This window comes from Antedon bifida, chromosome 4, assembly GCF_963402885.1.
Source record: "Antedon bifida chromosome 4, ecAntBifi1.1, whole genome shotgun sequence".
Lineage (NCBI taxonomy): Eukaryota > Metazoa > Echinodermata > Crinoidea > Comatulida > Antedonidae > Antedon > Antedon bifida.
This window is the reverse complement of record NC_136229.1, coordinates 9,713,578-9,735,308: the sequence shown is the minus strand read 5'-3', so window position 1 is coordinate 9,735,308 and position 21,731 is coordinate 9,713,578. Positions and strand designations below refer to the sequence as shown.

Here is a 21,731-nt window from a genome sequence, read left to right as displayed (position 1 = left end):
ATTCATTCAAATCACAACCAATGTAGGGTGTGGTCGCTGTGATCAAAAAAAAAAAAAAAAAACATAAAATAGTCATATTAACAGACTCTACAGTAGGACTTGACTTGAAAACTAGAAATCTCATGTGAAGTACAAAAGGAGCCGATTTTGTTCGTACTACAGTCAAATCTACCAATACTAAACATCCTTGGGCTGGCCTAATGTTTGGTATTCTAAATGTGTTTGTAATGGTAAAGCACATTTGTGAACTTTTGGACAATCTCAAGAATATTCTAGTTTTCAGAGAGTTTGCAGTTTTCAGAAAGTTTGATATTAGGAAAGTTGACTAAAAAAAAAAGAAACGGAATATTATTATTATTATATAGTGCAATGTGTCCAATTTTGCCAACAACACAAAAAATCATAATCCCAAATATTGGGTAATAATAGTGAGTTTATAAAATGAAAACATCTAAATAATGTTGAAAATAGGTTAAAACAGTTTAAATAATGTGTGTGTCGGCTCACTCTCATAGATCATTACTTTTATAATTCATAAAAATTAAAGATAGAGACAATAAAATATTACTTATTACAGGTAAATTTTCATTAAGAAAATGTGATTAGCCAAAACAACTGATCAATCTGAATTTGTAGTAGGAAACATTGTTTTGTATTGCGTTTCTGGCTATACCATTAATAAATATGTAGGTACAGTAGGAATTTTGTAGAATTTGACTATGTTACAATGGCAAAAATGTTCCCTGCATCATCACCTAACATTGTCATACACCCCCAACTCTAACAATGGTACAGTCCATAATGGGTGGTTATTGTCCTACATTCCATCTGTAGGATCACTACATGTAAATAATGCTTTAGATTCTGTGAGAATAAGCTATGGTATACATACTCTTGAAGCAGTCTTGAGGGTGAACCAGGCACATTCCACCATCCTCGGCCTTTACTGCGTTGTCATCACAAAAGCAACTAGCGCACATTGGGTAATCACTTTCACATTCACCATCTACAAAGTTGCCATCACAGTCAACATAACAAGTACACTCATCAGGACAGGAACCTATTCAAAAATATTAATAATTTGATGTGAACAATTTGTAATATGAAAATGGTAACATGGCATAATATAGATGGTGGTTGTGATATCATTTTGAAATTCCAATAAAATATAAAAATCATGAAGTTTGCTGCATAACATATTTTTAGAAGCAAATTATAGAAACTTGGAACCTGATGTATATAACAACAATGCTTTTTGTTATTTAAATTAATTAACAATAGTTGACCAATCATTATGACAGTGTTGTTTAGAATTAGATAAACAATAATCAAAAGCTAGTCACTCACACAAGTACAGTACAGTACCATATTATAGAAATCTGCATAAGATAGCAGAGTAAGTTAATACAGTATTTAGAATTCCTTAATGTAACCTAAAATGTTTTTACAATTTAACATTTTAGACTATCCTCACAATAAATATAATGTACGTAAAATTATGGTACATAATAATTAGACTCTCCACAGATAATAATCTTAATAATTTAAGACACATTAACAGATGAAGAACATTTTCTTGTATCCTAATGCCATTTAACATGGTACAGATTTGACACTGGCAAAAACAGTACAGTACATATGAATTGAACCAAATTCAAAATGACAATACTGTACAAGGACAATTCCTTTTTTGAGTGATTACTACTTACCATCACAGCCAATCTCATCACTACCATCTCCACAGTCATCGTGCTTATCACAGAGCTGTGGCAGTGGAATGCAGGTGCCTTGCGTGTTACAGCTAAATTCAGTGGGTGCACAGGTTGGTTCTTCTACAAAAGAGAAAAACAAAACATATTATATTAGTAAGTAAAAATTTACTGCGTCTCTAAAGAATGATGTATTTTGTAGGTAGTATAAACTACATAAACCAAACTAAATAAATTGGGCACAAAATATGTGAAACACAAGCAATTTGACCAATCACATGCACATGTTTGCTTCTAATTGGTCAAATTACTTGCATTCTGTCGTGTATTTGATAGAGCTTAATGGCTGGATGAGTGGTATGATATGTTACAGTATGTTTTGTCCACGGAAATCTAAGAATAAATATTGTTGAGGTTAGTAACAGTTTCATTTTGATGAAGCTGAAATAATATAATAATAAACATTTGCACCTAATCATTTGGCAGCAAGACTATATACTGCTAAATCTCCTAGCACTTACCGCATGACTCTTCATCAGAATTGTCGCCGAATCCACAATCATGTTCACCGTCGCAAACAAACGTATGTGGAATACATACACCATTGCTACACAGGAATTCTGTGTCGTCATCACATGTATTGGGACCTGAAATCAGATTGAAAGAATGTTTTACACTACAAACATATATAAATAACAACACCACAAATGACATGTCAATTAATAATAATACTCCTCTAGGATATAATCTACTGTACCATATTGTATCTGACTAGACTCAGGGTCACATTCGACCGCTGTTGATTAGCGTGTTCCGATTTAATACCCTAGGCCTAGCCTAAAATAGCTCAGTAGCTACGAAAATTCACTCTATCGGCGGAGGAGGAAGTCTCAACTTTGACGACTCTCTAGTTTAACTCAGGCCTAGCCAAGAAAGTGAAGTAATTAGATGTTTATTTACATCTTTACATTTGTAAAAATTGTGTAATAAGTACATACTTTATTAAAACAGTACTAAATGTTCCGGCCAAAACCTAAATTACTATTTTATAGCACAGATACTCACTATAAAGTAAATAAAATCTGACATATTTTGGCACTAAACAAAACTTTTTGTTTTGGTCTCAAGTTTCAATAAAAGTAACCCTAAAGAGGGCGCTATAAAACTTAACTGTACAGCGCCCTAAACCTAACCCTAATCCTATAACTGTACGTCCCTTTATGAATAATAATAATTGTGTACAGTTAATTAATATTGGTCTAATTAAACTGTTTCAAAATCACATTTATTTAGTTTCTTTTAGATAGATATAATGATTATTTTAAATAGGCCTAGGCCATTTAAATTTCACATAATGGTGTTTAACTTTTAAATAACACAAATTAGATGGGAAATGAAAAGTATTCAAGCTAATTGTCTTACAGTTAATAGGTTTCTGGTTAGAAACTGTTATTTTGTCTTTTTAAACAAAATCATTGTCGTGTCTTTATTTTTGTTTGGCAAAAGTGAATATATTTAAAGTTTAAAGTAGGTTCATCTTATTTGTCATGATTTGGGAAAAAAGAACACAATGACACAACTTACCACATTGGAACTCATCTGATTCATCTGTACAATCCGGCATTCCATCGCATTTGAAATTAATGTTTATGCAATGTCCATTTCTACACGTGAATTCATTAACTGTACAGTTGTAGACTAAAAAACAACAAAGTCAAATATTAACATTACATTAATCATTACAATTACACATTAATATAATTCAAACCTCTTTGGTAGGACTACACTAGTAATTTTCGGGAGGAGGGGGTGTGGGAAACAGTAAAACATTTACATTAACATTTTCACTGAATAGAGGTTGTCCTTAATGTTAAAAGATAATTATAATGCTTATAGTTCGTTTCATGAAAAAGTGTCCGCTTAGGGTTGTCCATTGTATCAGGTGTCCCAAATGATGGGTTCTACCGTATTCAATAAGCCAATTACTGACTACAACTATGTCTCCTTTAAAAAAGGTACATAAAGCCTGCACATATAATGGTGTTTCTATTACGTTGGGTATTGTTTCTGTGTAGGTCTATATAATAATACCGGAATCTTCCTTGATTAAATAAAAGTTGTCTCTTACTATTTTTTCCCTTATATTAAATATAAGGGAAATAAATTTTATTTTAGGCAAGCCAAGATATGAGCACTTTAATTTCCATTATATAGGATAATAAAAGGAATCTGTATCTGTAACATACATTTTTCCTACATAAAACAAAAGAAATGTTCATCCTAGAACTAACTAAAGAATAAACATTTATGCTGATTTTGATAACAATATCAATTATGTCCACACGTCCAATCAAATGACGTCATGATGAGTAGGAGCAATACAATCGCAAAGATCAAATGGGTTGAATATATGTACATAGTACAGTACTGTTGGTATTTTTCGCAGCCAGACATAAGATAAAAGTGTGAGTTCTTATCTTGGAAAGGCGAGCTCAGCGATTGAAATGATGTTAATTATTGTTCTTATTGATCCAGACGTCATTAAAATATTGTTTTTGATCAAAAGTAACCTTACCGCAATCAGTTTCATCACTAGAATCCCCACAATCTTCAGCAGCATCACAAGTCCATTCAACAGGGATGCATTTACCATTGTCACAACTGAACTCATCAGGAGCACATGTCTCGATTCCTACAATAACAAATATAATATGAACCATAGTATATACACGTACAAATACTGAAGCAAATAATTGTTTCAACAATAATGGAGAATGATTAGAAAAAGGTATTCTGTTTTCTATCAAAGTCACATACTAAAAGCTTATCTTATTGTATGAACATTCCACAGAATCCAAGTCCAACTTACCGAAACATGGATCTCCAAGACATGTTATGTTGCCATTCATGCAAGTGCTGTAAATATTTAATTTGGGAAAAAAACAAACAATTAATTAATAAACCTATAGTGTTAAAAACTAAAGCAAAGCAATTCACTTGATTTATGAAATTCTGAGTTTAAGTTCTATTGTCATTATACACACATGATCATGTCGGAGATAATTAGGCCTAGGCCTACTTACCAGTTTTTACAATTGATTGAAAATGAACTTCCGGTGGGATAAATAACATTGTTGTGTTCACATGGGCATTCTTCAGCAGGAACACATTCTTGGCCTGGCAATTTAAAAGCATAATTCAATGAAATACTTGTGTTTTTTGCAGTCATAATAAATTGTATGCATTGTAATAATATACTCAATTGTAAGTAAGTAATATATTCAGTATAGTAGACTTAAACCATTTGTTTCTTTAAACTATCTCGCGGAACTTGGTTGGTTAATTGTTTTTTTTTTTTTAGAATGTTTGATTATGGATATAATAATGGGAAAAAATAAAAAGTATACAATGGATGTTTGACACCGAGAATGAAGCGCTCGTGTTGCATTGCTAATCTATTCAGTGATGTCGGAATGAACGTAGTTATTTCAATTCTATATAACATTATGATTGCTTCTTTAGGAAATCACTTTGCATGTTTCCAATAAGCTTGCTTACCTCGTAGTATCATTCCACTTGGGCAGAAACAACCCTCAACACATCCAGTACAATACTCCTCTGGGATTGGATGTCTTTCGTCACACTTCTCCTGACACACAGGCCCACATGCCATGTATGTTGTACCGTAATCACATTGCATAGCTATAGATAAGTAGGTGTTTATTTATGAATATAAACATTGTAGTTAAGTCAGTATACAATAGGACGCCTATACCGGTACCAAATTTATTGGCACTCTTTGATCTTGAACATTATACTGATATTTAGTTATAATTATAAATATCAATTATAAAAGAAGATAATAGACCTCTGATAATAAGCCTAACGTATAGATTCCATGTGATCTTACTGATCAGAAAATAGTGGGCCTACATATCATCTTTGTTTGTTATAACCCTTTGGTTGCTAATAAAAAAAAAACAATAACCAAGCACATTCAAACTTACGACATAGATCCTGTGATCTCCATCTAATGTAAATACCATGTTTGTTACACTGTTCAGCATATGCAGCAATAGCCGTACACAAACATTCACAATCTCCGCCAAACGTACAGCTAAAAGCAAAGATTTGTTTAGGTTTAAAATTGTGAATATATTTCGTGAAAATGTTCAATAATCATAAAAGAGACATACATTTTACAAGGCATATTAATCCATTGAAACTAAAACGTGTGTCGATATAGAGGGCGCACTACAAAACAAGGTTTCAAAAGGTATGACAGATTCGTTCCGTTCGTTCTAAAAGTAAACATTGAATATTTACACATTGTGTAAATGTGTAGACTATGAATGCATTTTGAGGATAAAATGATTAATATCAACAGAAATATCTAGCTTCAAATTTACAACAACCAAAACGTGTGTCGATATAGAGGGCGCACTACAATTGAAATATGCAGAGCCATATATATGTATGGCTCTGGAAATATGACACTTCTTTCAGTTTTCAGTTTCAATTTATTTTACCATTCCAATTACTGAATCTAGAAGATAAACAACTTATTTGGGTGGATAACCATAAGAGCGAAGCTCGTTTGCCGGTCACTAATTAGTTCAGTAACATTAGGCCTACAAACAACATTAGGCCTACAAACAACATGAAGTCAGGACAAACGTGCAATACATAACAAGACATGTGAAACTGTCAGCACAAATTGTGTAAAACTTTACTACATGTTTATAATCTAATTCATTTACGATGTATGTGTTTTAGTTTGGTTTTCTATGTTAATGAATCAGATGTGATATGATTGTACCGGTCTTTTCACTTTCCATATAATAATTATAATGATATTATACTTACGCGCATGCATCGTATTCACACCATCTAATGAATATTTCTGGATCGACTGCGGTATGGCACGGTTGAAAGAGGTCATGTCTCATGATATCACAACTCTTTTGGGCCCAAGTGAGCCTGTTGCGATTTACCTACAAAACAAAAATGATATCCATAAAAAGATACACGAGAAAATTAAATAAACTTATTTAGTAGGCGTAATAGTTTATATAAATATATGAAACAAACCCGCGTTTTCACAACAACAAAAAAATGTTTAAATGAGCTTAACAATTGGATACAGCTTTCTGTCAGTATACTTTTGAAAATACGTTTTCCAGAAAAAATACGTAATAGTTAATTGTCTCGCGCCTACAAATCTGTATCAAGTTTAGTATTTGTCATGGTTTTCACAAGCGCCTTGAGCACTTTGTGGATATGTGCACTTTATAAATCTTATTATCGTATCTTATCTTATCGCATTACACGAAAAAGCCATAAGTTCCCGACCTACCTCACAAGGGTCAGGGATAATATCGGAATTCACATCAATGCACATATTCTCTGAAACCTTCCATGAATTAGCAAAGTTATCAGCCCTAGCTTCAATAACACCGTCCTGGCTAAGGAAATCATTGTGGGCAATTCCATCGTAGTTACCACATAGACCTTCTACTTTACCGTTATACTCGGGTTGAATTGTAATGTACAGTCTTGTAGCTGAAAATAAATTATGAAATGGTAATACACTCTAACAAGTTTATTTTTCCTTCATAGGCTTAAAACACCTAAACGTAAATGTTTATTTTCATAACCTTTCCGTTTATATTAAATCGAATGTCTCATGTGGACAGGAGAGTCATCAGGTTTACTACTTCTATGTTGATATAAAGTTTGCGGTACACCACGCATACTAGTTCTGAAAAGAACTGTTGAGTTTGTCGACGTTTCGTACAATATGCTTTGATCGTCCTCAGGAGTGAGAATGTGTATATTACTACTTCTTTGTTGTTCTTCTAGTTTTGATCCCAGAAACAACAATATCTTTATAATGTGGTTAGTTTCTTAATTGCTTTGTAATATTGGACGGGTTTGAAATAAATCAGTAATAAGATAATGTTCTTGTTCTATTTGTCTGCCTAAAACAGCAGTGTACATTCAAAGTGCAGTGATGTATTTTGCTGTGTTGGCTGTGTATACTACCATTACTCTTCAAATGTTTCCATTCAAACAAAGGCTAGGTTAGGTGTTAGGTTAGCGACAATACAGTATGCACTTTTTAAAACTGATCAATAAGAATAAAGAACCTACCTCCATCCCACATGATATCCAAACCAATATCTGAACGCAAAATAACGTACATTCCAGAGTAGTCCAACCTCAGACTATTGTAAACCTTTGGTAGCTGTACGCCTAGGTCATTCACCATAACCTCTCTTCCTCTAAGAAGGTCAACTGTAACGGACCCGATAGTGGCGTGGACTGACTTTGTGCAAGTAACACCTGCAGCACCACATGGTACGTTTTCAGCAGTAACAATAAATGCATTGTCTACCTCTTTTGCCAATACATATCGACAATTACCCATAAAGGAGTATTTTTTGCCGTCAAATGTGATGTAATGAGGATCACCAGTGGCAATACATGTTCCTAAAATAAAGAAAGAAAAAACAATATGAATAGAATCCTTCATTAGTAGCATTAGTTTTATGATATAAACAAAAATAAAAAACACAGGTTTTAGCATATCAGTAAAGTAGTATTTACCTGAACATTTATGTTTTGTACAATCCCAGTGACGTCCACCGCAAACGCTGTTGAACAAACCAATACATTAGCATATTAATGACGAAAGTAAAAATAATAATGCTAAATGAAAAAAAGGTAGTGTAGTGTGTAGTCGAATTTTAACATTCTGAGAAGCAAAATTTGTTTAATTTGGGTAGATTTTGGTCTTTCAGTATTGTTGAATCTTCGCTCTGGTAACAATAAACATTAGAAAATCATCAACAATGGACAGTATCAAGTCACAACTCAAAATTCTTATTCTGATCAGTTTTCATTACAGAGGAATGATCGTTGGAGTGACAAAATGGAATGGTCGATTGTTCGTAAAGGTGATTGATAAATTGTGATAAATAAATCAGTTCAAATCAATATTAAATACAAGAAAAACTTACCATTCATTGCAATCTTTTCTTATTTTTTCTCCATTTTCATATCTCAAACCGTTATGCCTACATGAACATTTATGTGGTTCAACGCATATATCATCCTATAAAATGTAAGTATGTTTTTAAATATATGAATACATAATGGTAATATTGTAATATCCATAGACGATTTTCCTATAACTGACAGGTCACATGTTCAAATCTGTTTAGTTTATACCTGTACTGCCCCTCAGACAGTTATCTTAGGTTATGGGTCACACAAATATTTTGAAAGATCATCATCTTCTTTTACAACATATATATTTACTTTGTATACTTTTTTTACTTATTATTTTATTTCGGCAAATAGTAACAACACAGTTGTATTTTAGTATTAAATGACAAACGAGACAGAATGCTCCTGTTGCCATTCCAACAAAGCCAGAACATACCAAAAAGCGGTATTAAATGTTTCAAACCTTCACACATAAAATAAATCTCTAATATCAAAAATATCAATTATCAAATATTGACATCATTCTATCATTCCTCCTCATGATACTTACATCAAGGACAAGGCCTTCTGGACAGGTGCAACCAGGTGTGTATGATAATCTGCAGGTGGGTTCCAAGTTAAAGTTTTCACACGTCTTTGGACATTGAGTTGTGAATTGCTGGAAAACTTGATTTTTTGGACATACTACATCTACGTCACAATCATTGTAGTCGCATTCGAATGTTCCGTTCAGACACGTGCTATAAAATAATTTTAATAAAGAAAATCGTTGTTGTAAATTATATTAAGTAGGCCAACATTCATAATTGTATATTTTCCTCTTTCGCAGATGTTCTTATTATTATTTAGCCTCAAATAATCATAATGTCAAATGTACTACAGTGCGTCAATCGACAACAGCTAATGACTGCAGACCGGTCGACGACCCAAATGCTGTGTCCACACATGAAATTTGGAACGGCCCGACAGGAACAACATGGTTTGTATAGTAATTGTATTGTAACTTTTAACAAACGAACATATCTTGTTTGTTACCTTCTTCTAAAAAGGTTAGTGGTATCTTAAGTGATGTGATATCTAGATACCTTGCACAGGTTAAATGTTCTAATTTGCTATTCTTGAGTTAAATATATGATTAACGATACGTACCAATTCTGGCATGGGTGTTCGATTACACTCCTTGATGGATATGTCTTCCCATTATATACGCAGCTACATGCGTGATGCGGTACGCACTGTCCAGTGGAGTCTAATACTTTGCCTTCTTGACAGTTGCAACCAGCCACACATTGTTTGTATGAACAATCTGATTTGTATGTAAGATCTGCGCATGAATGTTCACAAGCATTGCCACACTCTTGGTACTCTTGTCCGCCAACAGAACATGTCATTTCTACGAATATTAGATATAAGTACAATAATTATATGCGTTTATTAATGTGAATGAATTAAGCAAGAATTTCAACAGCATATTTCGAATAAAGGAAGCATGTTTTCAAATTACCACAATTGCTTTCGCTGAGGTCCTCATGGAGCCTCCAGTCCTGTACTGGTTTACCGGCAAGAGCACATTCTCTAGCATAAGACGCTATTGATCCACATAGATCTACGTCATGGTCATTCCCACCACATACGTCATGCATACAGTTATCATAGTAAAGATCAACCTCAACCAAACCATGACAAGCTTCGAAAACTGAAGACTTTAGAAAGCTACAATCGTTCTCAGCTCTGATTACATTACGGGCGTTGATACTACATGATTCATACGTCAAACGGTCAACAAGCTCTGGACAGTCTTCATTCTCAAGAACGTAACCAGCGGCAAAGAGAGCAACACTGGCCTCGATGTCCATATCACGTGTAGTGAAGTCGTTCTCTTCAACACCGTCGTAGGTTCCACAAAGACCACGGACCTAAAAGTATAATATTTTTTATAAAGTTATAACTGTTATCGAATGTGTAATAGCCTAATCAAATTCATAATCGAAGGTCTAAACTTTTTAGCTTCGGCTACAGATAAGTTTACATCTTTGCTATGAGATGTAAAGCAATACTATAATCTACAAACTTATAATTACAAAAGCAAAAATCTCAACTTACAGAGTACATATAGACAGGGTTAACATTTAGGTAAACTCGTCTTCCTCCATCGTAAGTTACTGTTAGCCCGAAAGTTTCCACAATAATGAACATTGAAGAGCCAAAGTGTACGTGCATATCGGTGTTCTTATACGGCAACGAAGCGACTTCTCCGTTGACTGAGACCTGGTATCCTGGACCAAGCTTGAGTATTGTATCGTCAACAGTTAGCGACAATGAGTTGATACACACCAGTGATCCGTCACTACCGCAATCCTCAAATTTAGCTGACACGTGAAACTTCTTGCTTATAAATTCCTTTAAAGGATAAAAATTAGAAGAACATCATCGAATGTTGTACTTAAAATGCAACTACATATATTTAGGACGAAATATATCGATGCATATACGCTTAAGACGAATGTAAAATTATAAAATTATTATAAAAAACCTAAAGCTTGGTTCCCACAGAGATCAACGCAAGAACAAGCGCAACTTGACAATTCACACACATAGGATCATCCAAACTGTAGCTTGCGATTGGTCAACTAGCTTGCGTTGCATCTACGCCATTGCGTCTTTAAAGCTTGGTTCCCACTAGCGACGAAACGTAACGCAACCTACGCAACGTAAGAAAATGCCCTTTCAATAATGCCCCCTCCTGCGTGAAATCAAACCTGCGATGTTTGCAGCACTGTTGCGTTGTCGGTTCCCACTTGTGATTACGCAATACAGCACAGTGCGTCAATACGTCGTAGATTGCGTTACGTTGCGTCGCTAGTTGGAACCACGCTTTCGTGAGAAATAGATATAACAATTATTGGTTTTATGCCGTAATGAAGTATCTTACCTCGAGAAGCATGTATGAGCACAATCCGTGGAAAGTGTAGTCCTTCTTATCTATTGTGGTGATATGACCTGCTCCAGTGATTGAGCAAGATCCAGTACATATTTCAGATTCACATGACCACTTGCCATTCAGACAAGTACTGAAATAAAGAAAGTAAATAATAAGCCATTTTGAAATAGATTGTAAAAGGGTAGAAGTGTTGATTTACAGCATTCTATGAAGAGGTATATGGTTTAAAGGTTTGCTTGGCGAATACACAGTTAGGTTTGTGGTAAAGTTTACACGGAGTGTACTCCAAACTTAAGTCTGTTCATTCTAATATTCTCACGATGAGTTTAGAGTTTCAAACCATAATGTTTTATACATCCTGGTGCTAAGTGTATAGAGTATAGTCACTCATAATATGAACATCTTGGAAGTCAGAACAAGTACAAGGCGATAATTAAATACCAATGTATGTGTACCATCTGAAAGTATAGGCCTACTGCGCTACTGAAAGGAGTTTACCTAGGCCTAATTGATTGTCGCGAGCATATCTTGTATTGTATGCATTGAAAGTGACACCTCCGTGAAACAACAAGTTAATAAAACATGTCTTACATACTTACAAAGTGTTTATATTATATGTATTATACTATATAGCTATAAGATGACTTACCATTGATTACACTCCTGCATAATAGAAGATCCATTGTAGTACTTTTCCCTGTTATATATACATGGACACAACTCCCTCTCTATACATTCACCCTCTTCCAGATACGTTCCTTCTGGACATTGGCAACCGGGAAGACACGTGGTAGGGCAGTACTGCTCAAGATTGTAGTTTGCTGAAGCGCATGTGTTTTTACAACTAGACTTGCATTCGGTGTATACTTGCTTACCGGGACATGTTTTAGCTATAATAATAAATAATTTCAAATAGTAGGCATATTGCTAAAATTATAAATACAAAGCCATTCAATGACCCGACACATGCACAAGAAAAATTAAATATTACACAAATTTTGCTGACTATGAAAAAATATTTTCCTTAAAATTAAACACGTTCACCCTATAGTGAACACAACAACTCGTCGACAACAATTTGTGGAGAACCCTTTTTTTGACCACGACGATGTCGACAGAGATTTGCAATAAAATATTTAGCCGGCCTAATAACAGTTGACAACTTGCCGAAAACTTTGTGGAGAACCCTTTTTTGGCCACGACGATGTGTAGGCAGAGTTTTGCAATAAAATACGTCACTTAACATACTTTAAAGTGAAACTTACGACAAAAGTCTTCAGATCTCCACTGTAACGCTACATTGTTGCTGGAACATTCTCTTGCGTATGACGTCAAGACGTTACAAAGAGACGATTCAGATTCGATGCCCAATGAACACAAGTCACGCATACAGTTATCGTGATAGAAACTTGGATCAACCTTTAATAAAATATGTGTCAAATTATTATTATCATTACATAGCCTATGTAAATACTAATAATAATAGTAATACGAATTTGTAATGCGCCAATACTCCAGCAGTAAGTGATCAAGAGAGAGCTCAATTTGAAAGAAAATACGGCAAGGCAGATTTAAAGGCGATAGTAGAAATCTCAAATGTTATAATACACCTCTAAGCAGTCAATATCTATATAATACTTTATTAGATTAAACTGCCTATACTAGGCCTACAAGTATCACATGTGACTGAACGCATACATGTTGGCTAGCGAACCAAATTAGTTATTATGAGCAATGTTATTCATACATTTCCTAGATTACGGTAGACATTTAACTGACAAAGCGGAAAATAAACGTTACAGTAATGAAATTAAAAAAAAACTACTTTTGAAATACAATGTTAACCCTAAGGTCTAATTATTATTTTTGGATGGGTTGGGAGCAGGAACGCTAGTAGACCAAAACCAGTACCGTTTTTATTTCGATCATTCGGGAAATCTCCTCATGACATACAGTCAACAAAAAGACAATGAATATACTCACATGTTCATGACATGGTGCAAATATATCTCGCCTAAGGTTGTTGCATTCCATCCTGGCGTAATCAGCAAGTTCAGGATAGGTGAAACATGGATGCTCAATATCGGGTACATCGTTACATACCTAATAATAGTGCCAACATGTCAAATGTTAGTAGAAATACACGAATATATATATTTAGCATTGCTACACATTGTTTTTCGAAAGGATAATTATTCTTGTACGCTTACCTCTCTAAATGAGAGAGACTTCCATGAGTTACCAAGTGATGACGTAAAACGCGTCTGTAGTCCGTTCCTCATTGTCATATCGTCTGGTGAGAATAGTATACAATTAAAATATTATTTATAATAACAATAACCATACATCGAAGAAAACGTTTTTGATTGTAATCATAACTGTAACTGTATTAAGAGGACTGTAATTGTTTGTAACTACTATGGAGTAGCTTTGCGTCAGGGTGTTGAGTAATTGGTCAAATGTTTGCCCTACTCTGACGTAGTTTGTACTTTATACTAAGTCCATTGAGAATACGTTCGAAGAAATTCTCGGGTGGGACTCGGGTCGTGGGTTCGAGTACAAATTAGGTAAGAGTAGAACAAACACATGACCATGTACTTATCAAGTTCATAAACTGATGAAGGTAAGAGGTCTATCGAAACATATTGTTACTGTATATAGTTATGTTTCTAGCTACCAAATAAATATTTAATATGGTCAGCATTAACATCATTATGGATGTATTGTGATTCAAAATCGCCCTTTTGGTAATAACTATACAGTTTACGTTTGTAATTAGCAAACGGTATCCCAGTCGTCATTATAAGTGTTGACACCAGCGTCTTTCGTCATCGTCATTTCATACCGTAATCACGGTCATACGTTCATGATTTATTCTGAAGCTTGTACTTCATAACATCATAAAATCAACATCTATATCATAAGCACTTCTTATTCGTCGACATAGAAACATTATCAATATAATCGGTATTTTTAAAATCAACATGAATATTATGAATGAATGGAGAGCCTGTTTTTTAAATAACATTTGGTTAATCCTGCCTCATTGTTTAACATTCTGTTCGGGCAATATTTTTATTTGTTGAAATAAATGATATGATATAACTATCATTAAAATTGTCAGCATCATCATGATCATATCAACCTAATAGATCGTCATCATCATCGTCATCATCATCTTTGTCATCATCATCACCACTGCCAACTTCCATCTTCGAAGTTCAATCTTACCTGACTGATCCCCATTATAGTTTCCACACAGACCCTCTGTGAGGCCTTGGAGCTGTTGTTCTAGCGTAATGTATATCCTGAACTCATTGTCCCATTTTGCTCGTATATTTATGCCAGTCTCCAAGAAATGAAAATCACCGTCTTTCCAAATACTGGCACCTATATTGAAATAAATGGGCACAAATTTTGTATACATAAAACATTATTACTGGTATTACTTTTATTAATAATATAAATGGAAAGTGATATACTTTACATTGAGATAATCTTTTACTACATTCATCAGTGAAATGTTTGTTAATATAATTTGCATAATAATGATTGTATGTTACCTTTAGCAGCAAACGGTAATTGTGTAACCTCCTCGCCATTGAAGTTAATCGAATCACCATCTATAATAAGACTATCTACCAGTCCAAGTTGAATCATCAAACGCTAAAATATAATCAAAGAGCTTACATTATTTAAAAAATAAATGTTAACTTTTTTGTTAAACCAGTTGTTATTTTTTAAATATCCATTTGAAACCAGATGAATTTTTTTGAGAAGCTTACATTATGTTGATCAATAAGAAAAGCTAATAAGAAACAAATATCTTAAATATATATACATATATAACAATTGTTTTTGGATGATGTCGAATACCTGAATTTGGTAAATAAAAACTTCATTGTTTAATCCATATTTGTTTGTGGTTACTATTATTATATATATTGATTTATATATTCATAAATATTAAAATTGTATGTTGGAAAGAAAGAGAGAATTTATTTGATATTTCTCATAAAATATGTTGTTTTAAAGCACTAGCGTTCGACCAATTATATTTCATTTGATTTATTAAAATCACAAACGGCAGTAAAAAAACTGAATTGTTTGTGATGTACAATCGTATTAAAACTTGTTTTCATATTGTAAGTACCTAACACCAACAGATATAAAACAAATGTTTTTGAAAATGTATTTACATGGCACCGTATAACATGATATTAGGCGGAAATGGCAGGAATTGTTATGCCTGCTGTTGCATTTACTCACCTTTCTACACAAGAGTGGGTCGGTACAGTCAATATTCCGCACTAGCACACTCCACGTTTCATCGATATCAGCCGCTAAGATGTATTCACAACCTCCGAGGAAGTTATATCGAAGACCGTCAAATGTTCGGAAATGTTCGGTTCCCCAAAACACACATGTCGCGAATGGGAGTAAGCTCTCTGTTGTGCTTGTCACGTTTTCAGCTAAAACAAGAAAAAGATAATATGATATGTTTAAAACCATATACATGTATTGTTATAAAATTAAATAAAATCTGTGTTAATATAAAATAGTGTTATGTTTTAAGCTCTGTCTACGCTATCAAACTATTTTGACGAAAAAGTGTTCCGCGCCCAAATGGTAGTGATATGTCCAAATATGGTAGTGATATGACATCGTCATTTCCATGTATGGGCACGTATTAAAGTTTGATAGTATAGACAGAGCTTAAGAGAATTCAGAAAAATAAAGGTTGGGCAGGTAGCTTTCTCAGAATGGTTACATTTTACAAAAAGTCTACAAATTCCTGGGACGAGTCAACATTGACATAGTGGGTCAAGAAACATATCAAGTCATGTTTTCTACTTACGTTCCAGTAAGTTACACTGGTCTCCGAAAAAGTTGGTTGGACAATCACACTTGTTAGGCTCTAGACAAATACCTCCATTCTCACATGGCAATGAGCATATTGCTATATTTAACAAACAGAATAGAAATAAAAATCAGAAAGTAGAAGTATACTGACATTTTGATATTTGTTGTTATTTATTTTTTTATGATATAATTTGATATATGTAAGAAAATTAACGTAATAGTCATATACAATAATGAATGATCAGAATATTATTATCATCCCGATCATTAGTCATTATTATTTTTACTGACAATATTATTAATGTATTAATAAGACTTAATAAATAACTTATATGGAATAAGATTTCATTTTTTATATGTACTTACGTATTGTACATAGTTCGCCTTGATACCCTTCGCAACATGTCTTGACAAAATCGAATACCTCGACATATTCGTAGATGGCAGGCCTAAAAAATGTAAAAACAATGTAATATGATTCTTAAAACACAATGGTGGTGGCAGCTCAGTCACCTTTTAACCGTCTTAACCGTTTATTTGATAGAAGAGTGGATCAGTGCCGTACCAGAACTGCACATATTATTCCACTTTTTAGATTTGAATGCCATGGTAGAATGCTAACAAATTCAAATTCACAATAAGATGAAAACTAAGTGATTTGCTTATATTATAGTCCCATGCCTTTTTTTTATCGAGCTCCTTAATTCTTAATTTCTTTGCGGCAGTAGGCCTATTCCTACTTCTTGAGTGGTTTTTTCCTGTGTGTATGTTGTTTTATATCACTTTGTAAACCATGTGCAATTTACAGATATGATATAGGCCTCTGTGACATGTGACTATTAATAAAATAATAAAAGATACAGTATCATTTTGAGTTAGGCCTAAACATTCAGGCTATAAATAAGGCCAAATAAACGTACACTACTAATCACACTTTTAAGTTAAGTCTCTCGTATTTACTATTAGCGTTTTTACAACAAGAAATAAATGTTACAAAAATAAAAAAATCGAAAGAATTATTTTACATTTGAAATTGCATGTTGTTATTACTGCCCTTTATAATTAGTTTGGCTTCAGCTATTCTATTGCATTGATATAACTTACAAATGATGTATGTATATATAAATTATTTGTGGTTCAGTTGCTACATATAAATCAAAATATAGGTGTGTAGTTTTAATTACGCTATTAGAATATTCCTCGGTTTTATTCCATAACTTAAAATGTATTAAAATGATACGATATTTGGAAATATCTATTTACTCTTGTTACATTCACAAATACAGACAATACTATGGTTACGTAAACATCCAGTTTCCATGGCATTGGATGTATAGTTTTTTCCACAGCAGCTGCGATAACGAATCCGTTTCAAATTTCTTGGTTGATAATATATATGGGGGAATATGGTATTCGGTTACGCTATAAATAATAGAATGGGTAACAAAGGCAGGAATACAATATCTGACTGTCTGTGGATTATTATATAGTTTTATATACAGCTCAGATTATATAACAATATCATATTCATTAAAATTTGAATGTTTCACATTAGATCCAACTGTAATATGTATTAACCATCTTGCGATTGTAAAGATTATTATAGGACCATCTGAAAATTATTTTTATACAGTACCATTGTTTTTATTTTGTCGACGTTGTCAATGCTTAAACAACTGTAATGTCTATTATTTAATAAACTTGTATTTTCCCAAAAAAACATTAAAACAAGAGACTTCTACATATTTTAAATGAAAAAACAAGATTTCACTTATTTAAAAAAATTATTAAATTTAACCAGACAGACAATGGGCTCCGATTTTTTTTATTACGGTTTTAGCAGGTAAATACTTTTTTTCGATCGAATTTTTGGTCAATGGTTTGATCAACAATGGATTAATATTCCAAAATATTTCGAATTTTACACGAAAATTACCATGACGCGAAATGTTCAGGGATGTGTAAAATAAATACACTGACGGTATTAGCTATAATTGGTATTGAACAAGGAAATGCATGAATTAGCCTATACAGTGCGCATAGTGTTTGACATAATTATATATATCCAACTTTTTGAAAGACAGATTTAGGAAATTTTCAACATATGAGCATGTGTTTTTGCGTCATAATGAACAGGTTGTGCCAATAATATACATGAACCTTTTGTTTAAAAGAACGTTTGTCTGAAAACAAAGCAGCATGGATTATCTCTAATTGTTTACCACAATAGTAACACCTTAAGGTGTGCGGTAAGTATTTACTTACCTAAGTAAATAGCTCAAATAAAAACCATGGCTTTTAAAAATAGGAATATTAGATTTTGGAAACCATTATAATGACGTATAGATTCATATCAATAGGCCTGTACAAAAATAAAACTCCAAAACAACGTGATCGATCGAACATCATTAGGAATATGATAAACACAGGAACAGATGCATTGTCCATCAAAACATGAAATAATAAGATGAATACAATCAAATTTTGAATATAGGTAAATGTGTGGTTTTAATAAAGTTATTCAATTTTACAAAAATAATAAAATCATTTACTATGATTCAATTTAAGTCTCACCTCATCAACAAGTGATAATTTTCGGAATAAATAATGAATATTGCTTCAAATTAATCAATCGAATTATTCTGATAGCAAAGTTGTCTATATGCCGATATAAACGTAAATATTTTACATGTCTTCAATAAGGACCTTTCCATTAGAAATATTACAATATGAAATCACACTAATATTGTTTATTTGTAGGCCTATATTAACATGTACAGTCTAATTGGAACATGTTAACTTTCTTTCATATGGCATTTATACTGGTTTGAAACAAATGTATATGGAATCAATTATAAATCCAAAGGCAAATTACTGAAAAAATGACAATGCTGTGGGTATCAGTGACTGGATCTCAATGGAGATACAAAAAAAAAGCGAAAAGCTAAATCAAAACGATAAAGTAAAACAGCCAGAAAAGTTAGCAGAGCTTTCGGGCAACACTAGCCAGTGAAGTGAAGGAATTTGGAATCAATTATAAATATTTTTTTTTTTAAATGACTCAATTTAACCAGTAGCCATAGAATACAGTTTTTAATATTTATTTATTAATTTTTTTTTTGGAAGACATGAATTATATATAATCTATTTATTTATGTTATTAATTTATTTATTTCTTTCTTTTAACCTTAAAATGTTTTATTTCTAAACTATTTTCATTATACGGTTATTAATTATTTAATATTAATAACAATGGTTTGATCAAATGACAATTACAAATATTATCAGAATTATTGACATTAAAAATATTGGCATCGGATAAAAAATAAAATATGTTTCATTAAACTTAAAAGTAATTTTGCACATAACTATTCCGTATTTTGCAACAAATTGTGAAGAGAAAGGACACCTTACTTTAATAGATTGAGTATTCGGTAAACTTTACGATGCAACAACTTTTTTTTTAATAGGCATAGTTACGTGATTGTTCCTGCTCTTATATAAACATTCCAGCCTATTTGTGCTCTTTGTTTTTGTTCGTTGTAGGCTACTTAACCTGCATGTGATTTTAGCATTTAAAAAAGCGTACCCTAGACCTATATAATAATAGTATAACTTACTTGAAAATTGGACAATCTTCAGTTTGAACGTTTGCCTCGTAGGCATCAATATCTAATTGGAATCCATTTTTCTCAAACGCCTGCACGGTAGCACAGTTGACGGTTAAGTTCAAACGAGGCGATGATTCTATTTGTTGTGTACCCTTCAGAATTTCATCGCAAAAATGTGTCCTACAAAAGGGAATAGCAACAAATAGTTAGTTATCTGTGGTTTTAGCCAGGCGGTTTGCAATGATAGAACGATATACTTTTCATTTTCTTTTGAACATCAAAATGAAAACAATTATGATAAGTTACAATAGATATTGCAATATATTATAATGATTTCAGAAATAATATGCTTGATAATTTCAATAGGAAATGAATTGTAATAAGAATGGAATCAATTCAAACGAATAATAATAATAACTAATGACAATGATTAGAACCAGTGAATATGAATATGAATGTGAATATACTATTAAGGAAATAATAATTCATAATGATAATGAGCAATTTTATGTTGTACAATTTCTATATTACGGAACTTAAATGATGTTCTGATAATCTTTGAAAATCATCGTTTATTGATAAATTGAATGAGTGAATGCACAAAGATATATGAAAGAAACGAATGAATGAAAGGATAAACGACTAAAAATGGTATAATGTAAGAATGAATGAATGCATGCCTGATTGAGCGAGTGAACTAAATTAATAAATGGTGGCAATGAATGAGTGGAAGGAAGGAAGAAAGTAAGAACGAATGAATGATTGAATAAAGAAAGAATTAATGAATGATTTTGATGACATAATACAATAGTAAATGTAGTAGATGTATGGGTGATCGAATTTGTGAATGACGGATATAAATAGGATGAAAAAAGGAGAAAATGGTGGAGGAAAACAGATCATTACGCAAAATGAAAAAAAAACAAGTTAAACTAAAAACTATATAATTTAATTATTTTAAATTAAAATATTACTAATTTTACTCACGTTTGTGCTTTGGCTATTGAAAATATTAGAATTGCTAAATAGCATTCTAAGACCAAGCGGCAAACCATTTCTGGTCCCTGAGCGAAACACTACAAAAATATTCCCAGTAATCTAGCCGTAGTTCTACCAAAATCAAAACTTAAGCTTAATATCCTATTAATTAATCGGTTACAACTTTTCGCTCGTGTATCTATTGTACAATTATCGCCTCTGTGATTTTGAGTTTCAATTTAAGGGTTCGCTGTTGTATTACATGCGTCAAATTGTATACTTATCTCCACTTGTTGTATACCTGTTGACCAGGGTAGGCGACAGCTGTGCGGCGTGACAATGGTTCAGCGGGGGAACTTACTGTCCGTATCCTTGTGTTGGGCACTTCACATTTGCTAAGTCAGCTAAATTCAATTAGTTTATGTGTTCAATTGGCACTCCTGCGTATATTGCTCTTCCCACAGGTTGCCATAACGAGTTGCTTCTTTACAATTTTCTTGAAATAAAAACAATCGCATCTGAATATTGCTACCTACTTCAGTTAATGTGTGATTTAATAACGTTTACCTGCTAATTTCATTTGGAAATGATTTCAACTTTAAAAATCTCTCTACTTGT

General features: G+C 32.8%; 1 protein-coding gene and 1 long non-coding RNA gene across 2 annotated transcripts; both read right to left on the bottom strand.

Annotated features, from left to right (window-relative positions):
• Positions 1-987: 987 nt before the first annotated feature.
• On the bottom strand, positions 988-2,310 carry LOC144840538 (uncharacterized). Its single transcript, XR_013611934.1, has 3 exons — positions 2,231-2,310; positions 1,710-1,832; positions 988-1,060 (listed from the first exon to the last, which is right to left on the bottom strand). It is a non-coding gene; the product is annotated as an uncharacterized LOC144840538 (long non-coding RNA).
• Positions 2,311-2,750: 440 nt separating this feature from the next.
• Positions 2,751-21,190, bottom strand: LOC144839168 (SCO-spondin-like). Its single transcript, XM_078694483.1, has 28 exons — positions 21,123-21,190; positions 20,145-20,315; positions 16,891-16,973; positions 16,520-16,621; positions 15,931-16,133; positions 15,225-15,327; positions 14,893-15,051; positions 13,872-13,954; positions 13,645-13,764; positions 12,927-13,080; positions 12,311-12,551; positions 11,653-11,791; positions 10,824-11,120; positions 10,225-10,636; positions 9,870-10,113; positions 9,271-9,460; positions 8,732-8,826; positions 8,319-8,365; positions 7,863-8,201; positions 7,066-7,271; positions 6,576-6,703; positions 5,717-5,826; positions 5,268-5,411; positions 4,793-4,886; positions 4,579-4,625; positions 4,285-4,401; positions 3,294-3,407; positions 2,751-2,773 (listed from the first exon to the last, which is right to left on the bottom strand). Exons 1-28 carry the CDS (start codon positions 21,188-21,190, stop codon positions 2,751-2,753), a joined length of 4,233 nt encoding a protein of 1,410 aa, XP_078550609.1.
• Between the last annotated feature and the right edge of the window lie 541 nt (positions 21,191-21,731).